At 42.4% G+C, this 21878-nt stretch overlaps 1 protein-coding gene across 1 annotated transcript; it reads left to right on the top strand.

Annotated features, from left to right (window-relative positions):
• Positions 1-2668: 2668 nt before the first annotated feature.
• On the top strand, positions 2669-21713 carry dus2 (dihydrouridine synthase 2). The gene is made up of 15 exons (XM_088340757.1): positions 2669-2791; positions 3632-3762; positions 3837-3882; positions 5084-5175; positions 6060-6103; positions 6169-6229; positions 8207-8254; positions 8328-8393; positions 10806-10963; positions 11912-12080; positions 12147-12268; positions 14062-14208; positions 14274-14361; positions 14435-14508; positions 21317-21713. Exons 2-15 carry the CDS (start codon positions 3646-3648, stop codon positions 21519-21521), a joined length of 1437 nt encoding a protein of 478 aa, XP_088196883.1. The 5' UTR covers positions 2669-2791; positions 3632-3645; the 3' UTR covers positions 21522-21713.
• The last annotated feature ends 165 nt before the right edge of the window (positions 21714-21878 follow it).

The following is a 21878-nucleotide window of genomic DNA, read 5'->3' as shown; positions in this document are numbered from 1 at the left end:
AAAAAATAGACGGGAACCAAACTGGCAATCGATAATAAATAGGACAACAACAAACGGGAACAATACCGGACAGGAAATACCAACAGGAAACCGGACTGAGTCAGAACCCACGTCTTGCGGGACAGAGGTTTGTTGGAGGACTGACAAAGGAAGAGTGAGAGCACTGAGCTTTAACAGACGGAAAGCCAATCTGTTAATGACCCGCAGCTGGCGCCACATGGGTGGGGCCAATTGCGTGCCATGGCAACCGTGACAAAGTGGGTCGAACAGGCTAGTCATCGGTTTGGCCGGAATCCCCTGCTGTGTACGATTGTCAGGTGACAAATCACTGAAATGCGAAAAAAATAATAATCGTTGAGCCACCATTTTCTAGAGCTTATATATGTGACATCCTTACATAGTCTTGTATCTTCTTATTAAAGAAGACCATAAAGCCGTGAGCAGAATGGGTAGAATTGTCTGAAATAATCTGCTGCCGTTAGCGATGGTGTCGATAAAGATTTTTGACTTATTTTTTTGGAGGAGTTACATATTTGCAAATATTGTTTGTTTTATTTAAGTATAAAAAAAGGTTAAAATTGTTATTTTTACATAGTATTGTTTTCTTTGTAGATTTATATATATTTTAATTCATGTTTTCTATGTTTTTCAGTGTCAAGAATTAAGTATTGATTTTGTTTTATTTTCCCCGTTTTTAACTCATTCATAATTAATACATAATAAATGGTAACATATGGATTAAACAGCAAAACAACATTAAAAGCCATTTGGGAACCGAAAGAGACGACTCTTTTTAGTGAGCCAAGCCGAAAAAGCCGGTTCTCTAAAAAGAGTCGGAATTTCCATCTGTACAACGGACCGTTAGAGTTACATTTGATTGATTAACTCACTTTAAATAGTTTACTTATGATATTTATTTTATTATATTGATTACTTTTTTTGTCCTTCAAGTATCGGATAAATATCTTGCTGGTGAGGTGCAATAAATATGAAAAGGTTCCATAACACAACTACCTGTTTGTTCTCTGTTCAACTGACTCGAATACTGCCCATAAAATTTCAAACGCTTCGACACACAACTTCTTTTTAAAGTAACGGAAATAGTTACTTTTTCTGGTAACTAGTTACTTTTACTATAGAGTAACTCAGTTACTTTTTGAAAGAAGTAATGAGGAACTACTACTAATTACCTTTTTAAATTAACGTGCCCAAAATTGGCTAACAGTAGCAAAAACAGTGAGCCTTAGCCTGTAGCAAGTGACTAACATTACTGCAGCTAACAAAAACAGTAGAGGCGAGGCATACCAAGTGGCTAAGCTGAGTGGCTAGAGAATGAAACAGTAGAGGGAGTAAGTGTCAGGTTGTTCGCTTGCATGACCAGCTGTGGAAGGACAAAAAGAGCAATATTCACACAGAGCAGCTAAAGATTGCAGCAAGCCATAGCCTGGTGATAAGTGACTAACATGAGTGGTTAGAGAATGAAACAATGGAAAATATGGCACCTCATGCCGAGATCACCGAAACAGATGTCTCCTTGTGTGACAAGATGTGAAATGACGAAGAAAGCATTGCTTACACAGAGCAGCTAAGAATTGTGGCTAGCGGCAAGCCATAGCCTGATGACAAGTGACTAACATGAGTGGTTAGAGAATGAAACAGTGGAAAATACAGCACTTCATCCCACGATCACAGAAATAGACATTTATTTGTGTGACAAGATGTGGAAGGATGAAGAAAGTATTACTTGCACACAGCAGCAAAGAATTGTGGCTAGCGGTGAGCCCTAGCCAGATGACAAGTGACCAACATGAGTGGTTAGAGAAGGAAACAGAGGAAAATATGGCACCACTTGTTGCGATCACCGAAATAGACGTTTCCTTGTGTGACAGGATGTGGAAGGACGAAGCAAGCTTTATATACACAGAGAAGCTCACAATAGCTTATAGTGGCAACCTGTACCCTGCAGCTAAATGGCTAACATGAGCGACTAGAGAAGGAAACAGTGGGGAAAATGGCAGCTATCAGCTAGTTTACAGCACGTGCCCGTTCAGTTTTTTTGGTTTGAACAAATTTATTGACACTAATAACAGAAAACAATCATGACAATCTCAACAGCAATTAAGCACATTCACAATATTATATTCCAATATGACGTTTTTAACAGCAAACACAATGTGAGGTTTGAACAACCCTTCTCAAAAATCTTATTAGCACTAAAATCACCACTGGGACGAGCTAGCTTTGCAAAAATTTTGTTCATGCTTCCATAGGAATTAAATGGCAGCTAAATACGTCGGAGACTTCAAGTTGTGTCATATATTTACATTTTCTTGTACTATGAGTCATGTTTATGAGATAGCACGTGTACTTTTGCTTATTATTTGAATCGATCGTCTTTTTAAAACAAGGATAATTAATTATTTTTGCACCGCTAGGGGTCACTACTTAACACACACTGGAGCTCTCAGAACCTCTGAAAACAATACCTCAAACCAACGTCGAACAAAGTGCATACAAATGTATTTTAAACATTTCCCATTGTGTTTGGAGTAATTCATACTCAACACAAATGCCAAATACATTGATTCAACACATTTAATTAATTGATCTGGTCCGATTATTTGAAAAGTTATCGCCCCAACTGTTTTTTTATGGAAAGTATTTCCCAGTGGCCACGCCCAGGCCCATGGCGTCACCCAACCAGGAAGTAAAGTCGCACGCGTCAGAAAGCTACACGAGGGCACCGTTCCACTTGGGTGTGATTTAACATTTTTTTTCCTTATAAATGTCGGTGAGTCTATATATCATCACATGCATTACTTTCTCTACGTGTGGGTGTGTCTCTTATCTATTTTATTTTTGCTAGCATTCCTGTACGACGAGCTAAAACAAACTCAAGTGCCTCAACTTAAGACTTATTGGACGCAGTAGTGTCTTTTTTTTCTCTTATTTTGTTTTCATTTCTTAACGTTATCGTATGCAGATCCAAACTTTTAATGTTGCCTTCGTAATTACATCCCTGCCTATAAAAATTTTATTTTCCCTATTCAGTACTCAAAAGTTGCGGTGCGTTCATGGACCATCAGGACATGGTTTGGAGCAAAGTAAACTTAGTCGGACATTCCATGTTCAATATTTACGTTCAATGTCTACAAAATGCTCTCCTAAATTGGTGCTATTGTCGTTTTTTGACTGTTAATGGCAGCTACAGTTGATCCCCATGATATTACATTAATCCGGGATATTAAATACTAGATAGTATTGCGGACTCGTAAATCACACGTAATTCTGAAATTGATGTAAAAAGATAATGGCATTTGGGGTGCAAGTTCAGCCAGTGCAATTAGGCATCTCCATGATGCAGTGATGCAAACCAATTGTAGACCAGCATCTTATATGATGTCAACCAATAGCAGGCAGGCAGATAAATCTTAGAGACGTAAGTCGTCATATGCACCAACACCACAAAGTTTAAAGTTTTTTGGGGCATGCAAAATAATTTGTTGTTCACGTTGAAAATGCCATCAAGAGGAGCTGGAAAAACGGTTTGTTCCAGAGTGTAAAGTGAAAATGGAGTAAGGCGGGACATCCACATCCTTGTAATAGGGTTTTGATGTACCGCTGCGTTCAGGGACCCATGCGGGCATGGCGGGCAGGCTGAGCTTCGCTAACATCACCGCATTGGCCCCCATGGTGCGGGTGGGCACGCTACCCATGAGGTTACTGGCCTTGGACTACGGGGCTGACGTGGTCTACTGTGAGGTGAGACGCGGGGTCAGAAGAAGTATTTAACTTGGTGTTGGGCTTCATCGTCAATTCTTGTTCTGGTCCTGCAGGAGCTGATTGACATCAAGATGGCGCAGTGTCACCGGGTGGAGAACGGTTAGTACACCAATACCAGCGACTGTCAGTGATTTTCCACGAGCACCGCATGTTTTAAAGCTTCTTCAGACTATGGATTTGGTGGCCCAATGTCAGAAATAATTAATAGTCGGGATTTCTATCCGCTAAAGAGAAAAAAGCCAATTCATCTTTGCATTGATTTCATCTCTTTGCTAAGCCTCTTGTTTTGAAATATGTTAAAAAGGAGTGGGTTATTGCTAAAAAATATATCTATTTGGTCAGACTTGATGTTAAGTGGCCAACATTTTAATCTCTCAGGAGAATCTATTCAGAAGGCCCGTAAAAATTGCAAGAAGAGGCTTTATTTTCACAGAGCAGCTCACAATAACAATACCGGCGAGACCTAGCCTGCAGCCAAGTGTCAAACATGAGTGGCTAGAGAGGGAAACAGTGCTGTAATCTCAGGACTCTGAGGCATTTGCATGACCTTTTGAAACGAGTTTTATTTACATGGAGCAGCTAACAACAACATAGCCCACGGCCAAGTGGCTAGAGAAGGATACAGTGCTGGAATCTCGGGACTCTGAGGCATTTGCATGAGCATTTGCAACAAACTTCATTTACATGGAGCAGCTAACAACCACATAGCCCACAGCCAAGTGGCTTGAGAAGAAACCTGTGAAAAAGTGGTAGTTGCATGAATCACTGGATTCCCCAACATTTTCATCCATAAGCAGCTATAAAAGGCAAGTGACACTGAGATACGAAGCAAAAGCAGCTACGAATAGAGGCGAGCTGTAGACTGGAGCTAAGTGGCTTACATAAGTGGCTAGAGAAGGAAATGGGGGGGAGGTTGTACCAAGCGTTGGAACTTAAGGATCTTGCGATGTTTGCTTGCGTGACCCGCCAACGAAAGTTAAAGTAAGCTTTATTTACACAGAGCAGCTGACAATAACAATGGCATTGAGGCCATAGCCTGCAGCTAAGTGGTTAGAGAAAGAAACAGTCGAAATAAACCACCAATTACCAAAATCTCGGGACTCTGCGTCATTCCCTTTGCGTAACCAGCTGTTGAAGGATGAAGCAAGCTTTACTTACATGGAACAACAACAAAAAATGCGACCAGTCAAGTGGTAAAAGCTAAGCTAAGAGAAGCTACATTCACAAAAACCTCCTTCGAGCTTCCGTTGTAGCAAGATGGCCACCAAACGTGTCAATTTGGTCTCCAATATAATTACAGAGCTTCTTCAGACGGTGGATTTTGTGGCCCCGGACGACCGCGTCATGTTCAGGACCTGCGAGAAGGAAAAGCAGAAAGTCGTCTTCCAGATGGTGCGTTCACAAGCATGTGCACGAGAGCGCTCATTGGATAATTATTCATTTTTTCTTACGTTTTGCATGAAGTCGATTTAATGACGTGGCAAATGATAAGGAAACGTACACAGTGAAAACATTACTGTTGATTTGTACATTTCAATAAAAATGCCCTCTTAAGAAGCACTTGGGCACACTGCTCGATCAGTAAAGACATAAAACCATCTATAAACATCGGTTCATTGTTAGGGACAGGCAAATAAATAATAAATAATTATCAAGTAAACATTTTTATCCCTGTAAACCAAAAAGCAGCTCATTAGCAGTAGAACTTAAATGAATACTATGAATAGAAATATGATGTACAGTTTGTGAATTACATTCAGTATTCAACTGTAAAGTATGTAACATAAGTACCATATTTTCCGGATTGAGGGAGAGCGAGATTGTGAGAGAGTGCTTATATTTTAAGACAAATTTCAACTCTACCCCTTAAAATCACTCTCCCTCCCGCTGTTACTTAGGAGTGTTGAAGTCAAGTTGGACCGTCATTTATGTCCTAAAGAATGGTTTCAAAATGAGGTGCGAGCAAAGTTCTTTAGTGAAAATGTCACAAAATACTGCAAACAAGAAGATTGCCTTGGGCGCAGGCAGTGCGAGGAGAGAAGAGAGTGCGGTCTGCTTGTAGGTCCGCCCATCCTTACCGCTCACCCAAATTGGTCTGGGTTCTTTACTGGCATTTTTGGGTGTTTTACAGGTTCTTGTGTGGGTTTTCATCATAAAGTGTCTCAATGGTGAACATAGGAAAAAGGATTCTGTAGCGACATACAGCCAAAACTGTGTCTGTTGGCTTTTTGACTGTAAACTGTAAATCAATTGAAATTTGCGTGGTTGTGTGGCAGGGAACGTCCGACCCGGAGCGGGCGCTCAGTGTGGCACGACTGGTGTGAGTTTTCGCCCTTTGTCTTGGTAAAAGCATCCAAATTTAAGCTAACTGGTGCACTCCTTTAGGGAAAAGGACGTGGCGGCCATTGACGTCAACATGGGCTGCCCCAAAGAATATTCCACAAAGGTAGGACTATTGGTTCAAAAAATAAGGAATAAAACACATGCACTATCTTATAAACATGATTTAAGGTTTCAAAATGACACAAGCAGACCTTTTTTGCTACTGTCTCTTAGCTAATGTCGTTTGGCACAGTGGTGCTTTTAGTACCTAATGGTCACTTACTGCACACAGCTAATTCCAACTCCCATTATTCGTGCATTTTCCACTTGTTTCCCCACTGTTTCCTTCTCCAGCCACCCATGTGAGCCACTTGACCACAGATTGTTACTCAATGATACTCGCTATTGTTAATGTAATGTTAGCTTTTCTGGCTTCTTCATTCAGTATCATTCGCTTTCCACAGATGCTCGTTCAAGTGAACATTGTTGAGTTCTGTCATTCAAGTCATTTTCAAGTCATTTTTATTTGTATAGCCCTTAATCACAATTAGTCTCTAAGGGCTTCACAAGTTATTACATATAAGAGGTTTAGGTTATTCGTATGCTATAGAGTAAAAGTGAGTTTTAAGCTTAGATTTAAACATTTCCACTGAGGTCGCAGATCGGATCTCAGGGGGAAGAGCATTCCACAACACCGGTGCCCGGATGGAGAACGCTCTCGAACCAGCGGAACACTTCTTGGCTCTTGGGATCACCAGAAGACCGGCGCTCTCGGAACGAAGGCTTCGGGCCGGGACATAGGGGGAGATCAGATTTGAAAGATATGAGGGGGAAAGTCCATGTATGATTTTGTATAGTAGTAGGAGAACCTTAAAATCGCATCTTAGGCTAACAGGGAGCCAATGCAGGTTAGCCAAAATTGGAGTGATGTGATCGTACTTTTTTGTCCTTGTTAGGCATCTGTTGCTCCCCCCCAATGTTTCGTTCTCTAGCCACTCAACGTTGGCCACTTGGCTGCAGGCTGTGACCCGCCACTAACTGTTTTTGTAAACTGTTCTGTGTCAATAAAATTTGCTTCATTAGGTGCCACGCGCCTTCCACGGCATAGCCCTGTTTGTGATGTGCACAGAGTGCCGTCATTCCAGCATAGTCTGCTTTTTTTTAACCACAGTTTCTTTCTCTGGCCATTCATGATAGCCTCTTGGCTGCAGGCTATGGATTGCCACAATTGTGTTTTTTAGCTGCTCCCGTTTCATCAGTCGGTGTCATTCGCCTTACACAGCTGTTCATGCAAGCAAACGTAGCTGGGGTCCGTCATTCAGGCATCTGTCGCTTTTTATCCACTGTTTCCTTCTCCCGCCATTCATGTTAGACACTTGGTTGCAGGTTATGGCTCTCTAATAACTTAATATTAGCTGATCTGTGTAAATAAAGCTTGCTTCGTCATAAAGTGTCACTTGCCTTCCACAGCTGAGCCCTGCATGTGATGTTTAGAGTTCTGCACTCCAGCATCTTCCGTTTTTTCAGTTTCCTTTTCTAGCCACTCACGTTAGCTACTCTGCTGTGGGCTGTGGTGCACTGCTATTGTAGTTAGCTGTACCCGCTTCAACTTTTAGTGTTACTCACCGTCCCTGCCTACTTAAGCGGCGAACATCATTGACTTCCGTGATCCAACCTTTTTACGGTTTCCTTTTTTAGCTATTCTCATCACTGAGTTCCATGATACACAATCCCGCTGCTTCATAAATACTTTCTTTTACTGGCCTTTTTATAAGCTTCTTCTGCTGAAGTTAGCTGCTTAAAAAGCTCTGACCAACTCGAGCTATTGGCTCTTTTCAGTTGCTCTGGGTTGGCTCAAACTTTTGTCGTAGCTTTCATGTTCTTTCACTGGCTAGATTTAAAAAAATATGAGACTTAGCTTGCAATTTTTGCTAAGTGGTCTTATACGGGCTTCCATACTGTCTACAACAACCTCTAGTGGTGAGTCATTACTCACCAAAAAATATTTCTGATATAAAAAATTTTTTAATTACTAAACGTGAGCCAAATTATATTCAGTTCTGATGAGATGATGATTAAAGTCAGGCCCTTTGCTCTTTAGGGCGGGATGGGCGCGGCTCTCCTCTCCAACCCCGACAAGATCGAAGCTGTGAGTTTCGCAGATGATCTGGTGCTGCCCGTCTTGACTGAGACTTTTTTTATAGCCGTGTGTTTGCCCCCAGATCCTCAGGACTTTGGTAGCCGGCGTGTCCCTTCCCGTCACCTGCAAGATTCGGATCCTGCCCTCGGTGAGCCGTATTAGATTTTGAATTTGTCTATATTGTCAGTTATATCAACGTTGTTAAAACATTGTATGCAACAAGATTAGATGTACACTCCAGGGTAATCAAGTCATGTTTATTTGTATAGACCTTAATCACAAAGAGTCTCAAAGGGCTGCACAGACCACAAATTATTGCATACTACAGACTAGTATTACCATCCCCTATCTGAAACCTACATGAAGGCGAGGGAAAACTAAAAAAGCTGAATATGACGTAAATGAAGAAATCTTGAGAAGGGACTGCACATGAGGTCATCCTCCTCCAGGATGACCGGGCCAAAATGGATGTTGTCATAACAATTAATACACAGATATTTTCAACATAAAATTTGCAACATATAACAAAGACTTTGAAAAGAAAAAGATCAAATAATAAAAGGACAAAAAAACAACAACCTAGTGCTTAGAAAAACTGGCCTACTTTATAATAATAATAATAGTGCAATGAAGAAGTATCATGTTTGTAACAATAGTTTATTTTTTTTTTTACCTTTTTTGCCATAGTATATATTTTTTCACTGATTAATTTGGCAACAATAAAGAGCGCCTTAAACCCAAAGTTGTTCACAGTTTAGTGTGTTCATTTAGGGTCTGTTTCTGAGCATGTTTATCCTAGTTTTGAGGCACCTTAGGCCTCAACCAACAAGTTAAAGAGGTGGTGGTCGGGGAGAGAACTGTCTTTTATGTTAATGTTCCTGCTACAGTATCGAGAGCTGGCAATGTCTTCAAGACGAGGCAGAGAGCTGATGTTCTTTTGGGCTGTGTTGATTACTCTCTGTATCTTTTTCCTGTCTGCTGCTCTGTTCCCAGCACACCACACGGTCATGCCATATGCCAGAATGCTTTCCACTGTGGCTTTGTAGAAGTACACCAAAGTGTTTAGTTCCAGGTTATTCCTCCTGAGGAGTCTCTGCTCTGCCTTCCCCACCACAGCCCTTGTGTTGGCACAGCAGGATAGGTCGTTGGAGATGTTCACGCCCAGCAGTTTGAAGTTGTGGACTCTCTCCACACATTTTCCGTTAATGATGAGTGGGGCTGGGTTTTTGAGTGCCCTCCTGAAGTCAAGCATAACTTCCTTTGATTTTGTGGTGTAAAGTATCTCCACCTTAGCGTTTCCACCTCCTTCCTGTATGCCTTCTTATCCCTGTCAGAGACGAGGTGGTGTCGTCAGCGAACTTTACAATCGTGTTTGTGGGGTGGGTTGGTGAACAGTCCGAGGTATACAGAGTGAATAGGAGAGGGTTCCGCACACATCCCTGGGGGGACCTGGTGCTCAGCGCCAGGGTGCGAGAAACGTGGCAGCCCAGTTGCACAGCCTGCTGGCGGTATGAGAGGAATTCCACTATCCAGCTGCAGATCGAGGAGTAGATTACCAGGTTTTAATTATTATACAATTTAGAGTTAATTACCAAGTCGCGTAATCACAGAGATACGTTTTTATAAGTCAGTTGCTTTGAGCGAAGGTTGAATTTTTTTGTTGCGGTTATGTTATGAAATATCTTTAGAAAAGAAACTCAATTTGTGGCTTAACAGGTTGAAACGTTATATCTAATGAGATTAAACATGCAACTACACCTGTAGACTATGAAGAGAAAAATAAAACATTGTCAGGATAAATGGGCAAAAATATTTACAAAGTAGTGCTTAGAGAGACTGGCCGAAGTTAGAATAGTGCATCGTAACAGTAGTGCAATAATATTTAGCAATCACAAAAATTCCCGAATATGTTTTCACGGTTTTTGGGCGCTTGTTTAAGCGGGTGATGGCCCTGGGGAAGAATATTGATCATGTATATGTGAGCCATGTATATTTGGGATGTTTGGTTGCGTTCTAAGGGATGGGCAGTGCACCTGTATGATGCGGCAGGGGTAAACCAGTGAAAGCTGTCGGGCCCTGCTGTTGAACAGAAGAGTGTGTTGTGTCACCCTGACCCGAGTGACATGGCTCCATTCTTGTGTGCTGTTTCATCTGGAGGGACGAAAGCATGACCAACTTGGATGCCGAGGTGCTTCACTTGTTTGGGCATTTGGGTTGGCCATGGTCCAAAAATGTTTGTGTGTTTTTTTGCTATTTTTTTCCCTTTTTTATTTTCTTTGTTATTGTATTTGTTTGTCTTTCTGTCGGTCACCCCTCTTGAGGGATATGACCAAGGTAGATAGATAGAGAAATAAATATGTGAGCTATTTTTAGATCTAGTCCGCTAGCTTCTCAGGTGGTACTTATGGGCTACCTCGGGTCCACGTGGCAAATGTCAGGGACCCTTGCGCTAGGATTTGAGTTTTTCCTTCCGTCCTTGAAAAACCACAAATTTGTGTTTGCGACGGGTGACTGCTATGTTAGAATTAGCATCTCATTTCCAGCGTCTCCTTTTTCCTAGCTAGAGGACACGCTGACTCTGGCACGTAGGATCGAGAAGACGGGTGTGGCTGCCATCGCCGTGCATGGCAGGTTCAAGGACGAGCGTCCTCGCCATCCGGTGCACGTGGACTACATCAGAGCAGTTTCTCAGGCTGTGTCCGTCCCAGTCATTGCCAAGTAAGAACAAAGATACAGTGAAAAGAAAAAACATGTTTGCAACCTATGTGTGACATTTGTAGGGTTAGCCAACAATTCCAATGCCCCAAATAGATATTATTTTAATCAGAATAAGATTAATTCAGCTATCAAATTTCTGTCAACTGATATATATATATATATATATATATATTTTTTTTTTTTTTTATCAAATACTTTTTACTGTTTTTCGTGATTTTCAGAATATTTCTTATTGTCGTTATTCTGAAAAGCTGAAAAAAAATCCGAGATAAAACTAAGAAAAGAGGACAAATGTTTTATTGGTATTATTGAATAACCTATTTCCACTTTTTTAACTACCGTATTTTCTGCACTATAAGGTGCACCGGATAATATAAGGCCCACACCCTTAAAATAGTCTTTTGTCATATATTTCCCTTACAAAAGGCGCACCAAACTATAAGGCACTACAATAGGATTGTTGTCAAAACAGTTAGAAAGGTCGGTCAAACTTAATTAAACCCTCTGCTTTCCGATGGCCCTGACTGTTGAGCACGTACAGACATAATGTCTGTATCATGTCACCAGTCACTAAAATACGTCATGCCACATATAATTGGAAAGCTTAAAATCTTGGGATTCAACACATGCCCATTTCAAATTGTATTCATAAAAGAAACAAAATTTTTATTTGCCACAGAAATTGTTGACGTGAACATTCTTTCAAAATTATTTTTAAAAAGGTGCTTATAATTTATATATGTTAATCACTCATTGCTTCTATCCAAGGCAGATGTTTCAGTAGTTGGCTGATCCCTTTTGAACCTTTCTAATAAGTACAACCTAGTAATAAAATGTTCTTCTCTTCGAAATGCATGGTACTTGACATATTGGTAAAAAAAAAAAAAAAGTATCTCTCAGCTTCAAAAAGCTCAACGACCCCTAGGCTTAACACCGGTTTTCTTTCAGCGGGGGCTCCCTGGACCTAGTGAAAACCCACGCCGACATCCAGGCCTTCAAGGAGGCCACGGGCGCCTCCTCCGTCATGTTGGCTCGAGCTGCCATGTGGAACCCGTCTGTTTTTCGCCGCGCCGGCGAGCTTCCCCTCCGTGACGTCATGATCCAGTACCTCAAATACGTGAGCGCTCGAGTATTAGGGGCCAATGGTGCGTTCGGAGGCATCACGTGAGCTTTGCACGTGCAGGCGCTGCGCTACGACAACCACGCCTTCAACAGCAAGTACTGCCTTTGCCAGATGCTGCGCGACAAAGTGGAATCGCCGATGGGGAAGAAACTGCAGGCCGCGCAGAGCAACCAGGAAATCAGGTAAACGCAAACCGGCATGCGGTGAGCAGGTAGAAACGACATAATACCTGGAGGAGGAGATTGGTTACATTTCATTACTCCATATAGAAAATAATCCTGTTTTCTTGGCACGTTATTATTTTTAAGTCATCATGTTTATTTGAGACACCCTTAATCACAAGTACTCTCAAAGGGCTGCACAGATTATTGCCAACTACAGACTATTATGACACCATCCCCTGATCTAAAACCTACATGAGGGCAAGGAAAAACTCAAAAACCTCAACATGAGGTAAATAAAGAAACCTTAAGAAGGGACTGCACATGAGGTAATCCCCCTTCCAGTATGACCAGGCTGCAACGGATGTTGCAATAAATGTTAATGGTCTGCATTTATATCGCACAATTTAAGTCAAGGAAGACCTCTCAAAGCGCTTTACAATGTGCTTCACACTTACCCATTCACACAACAATATCAGCGTCAGCCCTGCAAGGCAACTACCTGCTTATCCGGTGCATTCGGGATTCAATGTCTTGCCCAAAGACACTTCGAGGAGGAGCTGGGAATCGAAACTGCGACCTCTTGCTCCCAGGATGAGCGCTTTACCTCCTGAGCTACTGCCGACCAAAGGTCTTCTCTGGACTTCCCAGCACCAAAGCGAAGGCAATCATGATTAATAGTTAGCAGCCCCCAAGAGGATACAATTGTTGCAAGATAACAAATACTACACAGATATTGTCAACATAATATATAGGTTATTCATAAACCATAGAATAGAAGTGTAGAAATTCAAACTTTGCGGTGTTCGTGCATATGTCAAGTTATAAATTACATTATTTTGCGTGCCCAAAAACTAACATGGGCATGCCAACATGGGTTGGTCGATGTCATACAAGATGCTGCTTTGCTATTGGTTCGTGTCACGGCTTCATGGAAATGCCTTTATGCTATTGATTGAACCCTCTCCAATAATGCTTCATTTTCTCTACCAAATTCAAGTCAGAATCTTGTCTTATGTTTGAAAATTAGTTTATCTGTTGGTCACAAAACTTTCAGTGATGCTTTGTAGGTTTACGGGATTTTACACACATTATCAATCAGGCGTCTTAAAACATTTTTAAGCTAAGAGCTACTTTTTCACCAAGAGCACTTGTCTTGGGATCAAGAGGTCGCAGGTTTGATTCACGGCTCCTCCTTGTTATACGTCAGTGTCTTTGGGCAAGACACTGAATCCCTAATGCCCCCAATAAGCAGGTAGGCGCTTTGCATGGCTGACTCCCTATTGGTGTGAGTGTGTGTTTGAATGGGTACGTGAGAAGCACATTGTAAAAGCGCTTTGAGAGGTCTTCATTGATTTGAAAAGCGCTATAGAAATGCAGACCATTTACCATTGAATTGGTTCACAGGGCATCCAGTCTTATATGCATATCTGAAATAACACCTTATCATGTTATCAATATGTTGTTATCGGGTAAACTATTTGAAGTAAGGTTAAATAGACACAGTGAACCACACAATTTTTTATTTATTTTTTCAATAGAAAATCACAATTACCCAGCACTGGCTTGCTGTTTTCAGAATAGGTCTGTGGGCACCTCAACTATTATATAAGGGCATGATCGGGCAAAATGTTTTAGGCTATCCAGAATTCCAGATGCCAATTAGTGTCCTGCTAACATTTGTGCTCGCTTTCTGATGTCTACAGAAGAAAATATTTTCTTTATTTTGGGACTCATTTAAAACTTAAAACAGCAAATGGTGTTTTCTGCGAACAAAAACATCAAAAAAGGATGGTTGTTTGTGCGTTTTTCAGCGAGGCTTACGATCTGGAGGACTTGTGGAAGGAAACGCAGACCGAGCTGGAGGCTCGCCGCCGCGCCCTGCAGAGCTCCGATTGCCACGGTGACGACTTCATCACCATGGACGGGGACGTCACCACCATGGCACTCAAGTTTCAACGGTACCGTTGCACGAAATATCAAAAAATAATGGATAAATGAGAAGGTCACTGGACTTGTGGGACAGACGTGAATACCCGCCCCAGCTGACGCCAAAGATGTTCCTTCTGGAGTGGAGCAGACGGCAAAAGATGCAGCAGCCCACCTATCAAACGGTAAGACCCCCTCGCCCCCAAGCCGCCTTTTTTTGAATCCTCCAGGTCATTTTACCAGCACCTCTGTGTTCAGGTGCAGCGAGCGCAGGACCGAGCTTTCCAGTCCACAGTCACAGTGCAAGACAAGAAGTTCAGATCCTCGCTCTGGTCAGGGCCAAAACGCACATCCCATATGTTGCACAATTTCAGCTCAGAGAACCGTATTCTTTTGTAACACACACTTTTTTGTACCCCAAAAAAGAATTCAAAGTTTGGATGCGTGTTACACCCAAGGTTTTATGATAATACAGTACCGTAATAGGAAATGATTCATCAGCCGAGAAATATCGCTGACTGCATGTGCACATTTAATGCAACTGGATACTAACTGTCCCTGTGGTGAGGGGGCCTCTCCTTGTGAGAGGTAAGAGAATACTCCCACCATGGTCCACTGTGTGTCGTAAGAGGCGACTAAAGTGGAGGGAGCGAGGGGATTGGGGATCCTCTCCTCTCTATCTCTACTCCCTAAGGGCCCGGTCACACAGCCGTTTGCGTCTGAATCATGGCCAGAAATTTCTGCTTGTGAAGCAGACGCTGTTGGACGCTTTGAGATCGCCATACAGACGAGATACAGCAGTGCTTTACACGCGGTCGGAAATTCACACGCGGTTGGCAGTGCGAAAAAGTTTTGCGCTGCTCAAAACTTAAGGGCCCGGTCACCTAGCCTTTCACGGGGGTATCGAGGCTGAATCACGGCCAGAAAGTTTTGACCGTGAAGCAGACTATGTTGAACGCTTTGAGACTGCCATATAGACGAGATACAGCAGTGCTTTACACGCGGTCAGAAATTCACACGCGGTTGGCCGCGCGAAAAAGTTTTGCGCTGCTCAAAACTTTGAGCACGTGTTAACCGCGGGCGGCACTCGAGGTAATGACGCGGAAATGACGCGGAACGACGTGCTCTGGCCGCGGCCAGGGCGTGGTTACACATTTGTAGGACGGGAAATTTCACCGGGTAATCGTGGGTGGAGCACGGTCATAGCATGTTCTGCGCCTGTATCGCGGTGTTATTACGTGAAATTAGCGTGTTACGCGTGTGACGGTCAAACGCCTTTCTCCGCGTATATACAGCACCATTTGCCGAGCACACGTCAGTTGTGCTCGAGACGTCAAGGGGTGGACATGGATCCCCGTCACCGTAGTGACCTCGTCTTAATCCATTTTTATTTCTTGACATTTTTCATTTCATAACAAGATAATAAAATAAAAATGAAAAACGATTACAATAATAACATATTGGCTTCTTCGGTGCCAAAGCTTGAAATCTTGATCTTCACGGGACTGTGTCTTGAGCGGTTATGATTTCTACAGCCCGGTGTTATGCCGAGAAACTACAACCACTTTTACCTCGTTTTATCTTACTTTTAGGGAATGTAATGGCGAACATATAACCAAATCCACTTCGTCTTGCATTTGTTGGGAATGTAATACAACATAAACCATTCCGTTTTTGTTGTGAACGTAATCGAACGGTAATGGCACACCGTATATAAATCACTTTTGAGAACTGTTATGCACTCTACCGTAAAGCTTATTATGCAGAAATAAGCTTTATGGTAGAGTGTATAACAGTTTCAATATGAGCGATTTGAATAGAAAAAGGCAAAATAAACATGTTACCTGCTCAAAAGTGATTTGTATACGGCGTGCATTACCGTTCGATTACATTCACAACAAATACAAAGACGGAATGGTTTGAGTTGTATTACATTCCCAACAAATGCAAGACGAAGTGGTTTTGGTTATATGTTTGCCATTAAATTCCCTAAAAGTGATATAAAAGTTAGATAAAACGAGGTAAAGGTGGTTGTAGTAGCGAGGGGATGCAAATCTCGGCAAGGATGCATTTCTCGGCATAATGCCAGCTCGGCAGCTTTTATACCCGTGGTACACACGAGGAAATGACGCGATGAGGAAGCGGAACAGTCGCCGGCGTCTGTTTTGCGGGCATACCACCGATGAACAGCAGGTTGGCCAATTTTGCGCATTTTCCATCGCGGGCAACCACGGGCAAAAAAAAACCGCAAAATTTTACCCGCGATACAGTCGCAAACGGCTGTGTGACCGGGCCCTTAGAGACAGCAAGGCAAAAAAAAGGGGGTCGGGAGACCGAAAGGTCTCGCAAACCCTAGTAATAGGGTCACTAAATGTGAGAGGATGTGGAAGTAAAGCGACTGAGTGGAAGAAAGAGGAGATCGGAAGGATGATAACTAAAAGGATGGTTGACGTGTTAGCCTTGAGTGAAACAAAGATGAAAGGAAAGAGTTAATTACAGCTTTGAGGTATGTATGAATGAATGAATGAATGAATGAATGGTAGAAGGTCTGGAGTTACGGGTGGACACGCTAGAGAAGGAGTGGCTGTGCTTGTGAGTGAGAAAGCAAAGGAAAAACTGGTTTAGTGGAAAGGGATATCTTCCAGATTGATGTGGGTGAGGTTGAAGTGGGGTGTAGAAGTATGGATGTTTATAAGTGCATATGGACCTGGTTCAGGAAGAAGCGCTGAGGAGAGAGGAGTTCTGGAAGGACTTGTCTGAATGTGTGGCAAGTGCGAAAGAAGGATGGAAAGTGGTAACACTAGGTGACCTGAATGCTAGAGTGGGTGATGAAACGGTTGAGAATGTGATTGGTAGATATGGAGTACCAGGAAGAAATGAGAGTGGGAAGAAATTGATTGAGTTATGTGTGGAAAATGAGTTGGTGATTGTAAATACATTGTTTAAAAAGAGGGACGTAAATAAGTATACCTTTGTCAGAGTGGATAGTGGCAAGATGGTGGACAGAGCACTGATGGATTATGTAGTGGTTAAGAAAGGGATGTTAAGTAGATTGTTGGATGTGCATGTTTAGAGAGGTGAAATTAGTGGAATGTCTGATAATTTTTATGTGGAAGGAAAACTGAGAATAGATGGATCGTGGAGGGCTGGTTATAAGAAGAGTTTGAGGGAAGAGGTGAAAATGTCAGAGTTGAATAAGGCAGAAAAGGAAAGAGAGTTTAAAGAGAGGATAAGGGAAGAGTATGAACGGATTAGTAGAAGAGAAATGGAGGGTGTGGAAATTGAATGGAAGTGGTTTAAAGAGGCAGAGTTGAGGAGTGCAAAAGAAGTGTGTGGAATGAGAAAAGTTGGTCGAAGTATTAGGAAAGGAAGTGAATGGTGGCATGATGAGGTATCAGAGGCTGTGACAGAAAAGAGAAGTGCCTTTGAGGAGTGGCTGAACGATAAGTGTGGCGATGCGTATGAAAGATATAAAGTGAAGAAAAGGTTGGTAAAAGCGGCAGTGGAAGCAGCGAAAAGGGAAGCAAATGATGAATGGTGTCAAAAGATAGGAATGAACTTTGAGGAAAGGAGAAAAAGTGTTCTGGGTAGAAGTGATAAGAGTAAGAAACAGTGAGTCTGAAAAGGAAGAGAAAGTGAAAGATAAGGATGGTAGATTGCTTGTTTGCGGTAGTGCAGTCAGGACAAGATGGGAAGAGTATTTTGAGGAGTTGCTAATGGAGAGAAGTGAGAGTCTAGGCGATCGATGGTATGGAGAGAATGCCCGTGTTGGGTGATTTAAATGTGAAGCCTGTGGAAACATGGGAGGTGCAAGAGGCAGTGAAATAAATGAAAGGGGGGAAGGCACCTGTTGGATGGTTGTACTGCTGAATGCCTGAAAAAAGGTGGCACAGCTATGATTGACTGGTTAGCACGCTTTTTGAATGTATGCTTTTTAAGTGGTGTGGTTCCTGTTGATTGGTGTAGTGCATGTGTGGTGCCATTGTATAAGGGTAAAGGTGATAAGTATGAATGTAGCAATTCGAGAGGCATCAGTTTGTTGTCCGGGTAAGCTGTATGGAAGAGTCTTGATTAAGAGAGTGAGAGAAAGAACGAATGAAGTGGTGATGGAGGAGCAGAGTGGTTTCAGGAAAGGAAGAGGATGTGTGGATCAGGTGTTTGCAGTACGACAGGTGTGTGAGAAATATTTTGCAAAAGGTAAGGTTGTTTATTTGGTTTTCATGGACTTGGATAAGGCGTATGACAGAGTTGATAGCGAGGCGTTGTGGCAAGTGATGGTGATGTATGGAGTGGGTGGAAAGTTGTTGGAAGCATTGAAGAGTTTTTATATGAACAGCAGAGCATGTGTAAGAGTAGGGAGTGAGACAAGTGAGTGGTTCCCTGTGTTGACTGGTGTGAGACAGGGGTCTGTGATGTCACCATGGCTGTTTAATGTCTACATGGATGGGGTGGTGATAGATGTGAATGCAAGAGTATTTGGCAGAGGTGTAGAGATGATGGACAACAGTGGAACAGTGTGGCAGGTAAGTCAGTTGTTGTTTGCAGATGACACAGCGCTTGTGGCTGATTCTGAGGAAACATTGAGAAGGTTGGTAACGGAGTTTGGAAGAGTATGTGATAGGCGTAAGTTATGTGATAATGTTGGGAAGATTAAGGTGATGAAGTGTTCACGTGGTGGAGTGGGCGTGACGTTAGAAATCAGGTTGCATGGACGGGTGCTGGAAGAAGTTGAAAGCTTTAGGTACTTGGGTTGTGATGTGGCTGCAGTCGGTGGAATGGAGTGCGAGGTATTGCACAGAGTGAATCAAGGAAGCAAGGTTTTGGGTGCTCTGAGGAGAGTGGTGAACAACAAGAGTACTAGTATGGATATTAAAAGGGGACTGTATGAGAGTGATTGTGCTGACTGTGTTGTATGGTGCAGAGACTTGGAGCCTGAACGCAGACTTAAGAAGGAAATTGTATGTTTTTGAGATGAAGTGTTTGAGGACTATGTTAGGAGTGACAAGATTGGATATATTAAGAAATGAAATTGTGAGAGACAGAACTGGAGCAGTCGTGGAACTGAGGAAGCGTGTTGATAAGAGTACTCTGTTGGTTTGGACACATGGAGAGGATGGATGAGGAGCGAATGTTGAAGAGGATCTACAGAGCAGAAGTCAATGGAAGGAGACCAAGAGGAAGGCCGCGATTGACGTGGATGGATGGTTTTATGAGTGAACTGCAGGAAAGCTATCTAAATATAGTGGAAGCTAGAGCTCTTGCTGTTGATAGGAATGAGAGTAGAGGTGTTGTAAAATGATAGTGGGATGTTTAGACGCGTTTTAAGGGCACCCGTATGATGCGGCAGGGGTAAACCAGTGAAAGCTGTCGGGCCCTGCTGTTGAACAAAAGAGTGTGTTGTGTCACCCTGACCCGAGTGACATGGCCGCTTTCTGGTGTCCTGTTTCATTTGGAGGGACGAAAGCATGACCGACTTAGGTGCCGAGGTGCCTAACTTGTTTGAGTGTTTGGGCAATTGGGTTGGCCATGATAGGATACTAACTGGGATTCTTAATAGACCTCTAGGGTTAGAGATTACATAGGAAAAGGTTTTAGCCTTGATTTCATCACACTATTTACTCACGATACCACATTGTTTAATATGTGTGGCCAATATTAAAATTATTAATAGACAACAAAAACAACGGACACAATGACAAAATAAAATGCTCATGGTAATTGTTTAATTTATTTATACTGTAAGTCCATTTCAGTGTCAGTAAATGATTGTAATCACCCCTCTTGAGGGATATGACCCAGGTAGATAGATAGATTAGTGGGGAAAATGCAGAAAAAGCTGTTTTCAGGGTCACATAGTGCGGAAAATGCCGTAATGAATGGCAGAAAAAAATCTGATGTTGCTGTCATATTTTGGGGAAAATCCCATTGAGGACTAAAAAATGTATTATTGATGTGCTTTAGTGGGGAAAACATCTTAAAGAGGGATCTGTTTGCATAAAGTGGGGAAAATGTCGTAAAGCGAATCCCCAAAAATCTGTTGATGTCATCCAGTGGGGAAAAATGCTGATACGAGAGACTAAAAAACAATTGTTTTGTGGTTAAGTGGCAGAAATGGCCCCCTAACATCTGTTGTCATCGAGTTGAGAAAATGCTGTAGAGACTCAGTTAGTGTTATTTGGTCATCAAAATGCCCCAAAGAGGAGCCGAAAATAATCTATTCATCTATTTATCTACCTTGGTCGTATCCCTCAAGAGGGGTGACCGTCAGAAAGACAAACACATACAAAAACAAATAAAGTAAAAAAGGGAAAAAGTAGCAAAAAACACACACAAAAATGTTTGGACCACTTCCAACCCAAATGCCCAAATGCCCAAACAAGTTATGCATCTCGGCATCCAAGTCGGTCATGCTTTCGTCCCTCCAGATGAAACGGGACACAAGAAAGCGGCCATGTCACTCGGGTCACGGTAACACAACACACTCTTCTGTTCAACAGCAGGGCCCGGCAGCTTTCACTGGTTTACCCCTGCCGCATCATAGAGGTGCCCTGCCCATCCCTTAGAACGCGTCTAAACATCCCAATATCCTTTCACAATCATTCCTATCACCAACAAGAACTCTAGCTTCAGCTATATTTAGACCTCTTTCCTGCAGTGCACTGATAACACCATCCATCCATTTCAATAGCGGCCTTCCTCTTGGTCTCCTTCCATTGACTTCTGCTCTGTAGATCCTCTTCAACATTCCCTCCTCATCCATCCTCTCCATGTGTCCAAACCAACCGAGTACCCTCTTATCCACACGCTTGCTCAGTTCCACTACTACTCCAGTTCTGTCTCTCGCAATTTTATTTCTCAGTCTATCCAATCTTGTCACTCCTAACATACTCCTCAAACACTTCATCTCAAAAACATTTAATTTCCTTCTCATCTGGATGTGGTTGAGTGGGGAAAACACCTTAAAGGGACTGATAAACCATCTTATTCAACACATAATAAGGTGGGGCTGCCAAATTCCGGGCTTCTATTGTTAATAGGACACGTTGACAGAAAAGTCAAATTCGATGACAAAAAGATATTTCGTTGTTACCATTTCTTCAAGGGCATCATTCTAAAAGTGTCACCTCCTTCCCGCCTCAGGGAGAAGTCCAAGAAGTTTGCAGAGCAAGCATCGGCCGTGGTTTGTCTTCGCGTTCTGGGAATCGTGGACGAGCGCCTGGGCCAGGAGAACCAGAGCCGAGAGAACCAAAATGGTACGCCAAAAAGAAAGACTGAAGACGAGGGAGAAGGGCGTGTGGAGAAACGCAGCAAGCAATCTGTGGATGGCAACTTGGAGGTCTCTTGATCGTGACTTATGATTATCTTCTAATGAAAACCAAGAGAAACGTATTCTGTTTTGATCTTGTGAAGGATCGTGTGAGCTCATACGATGCTCTTTGATTTTATTGCAACTTTGAGTTGAGCGTTGGCTTTTGTTTGTGTAACTGGCATGGCAAATTGATTATATGATATCAATATTTTTATTTCAACGTCAAAATGTCTCTGTGTCTTTTGTTTCCTTGAAATATTGGATCCTCTTATGGTTCAGATCCTACCTCTCGGGACGCACTGTGTTAAATATGGTGAAATCATCTGAGACATTTAGTGTTACATGTGGTGTTCTGCAGGGTTCAGTACTTGGCCCCCTTCTTTTCAGCATTTT

The sequence above is a fragment of the Urocampus carinirostris genome, chromosome 7 (assembly GCF_059441175.1).
Source record: "Urocampus carinirostris isolate Australia breed hairy pipefish chromosome 7, RoL_Ucar_1.0, whole genome shotgun sequence".
Classification (NCBI taxonomy): domain Eukaryota; kingdom Metazoa; phylum Chordata; class Actinopteri; order Syngnathiformes; family Syngnathidae; genus Urocampus; species Urocampus carinirostris.
Note: the sequence above shows the minus strand (reverse complement) of the source record. Positions and strands in the feature narration are given on the sequence as shown.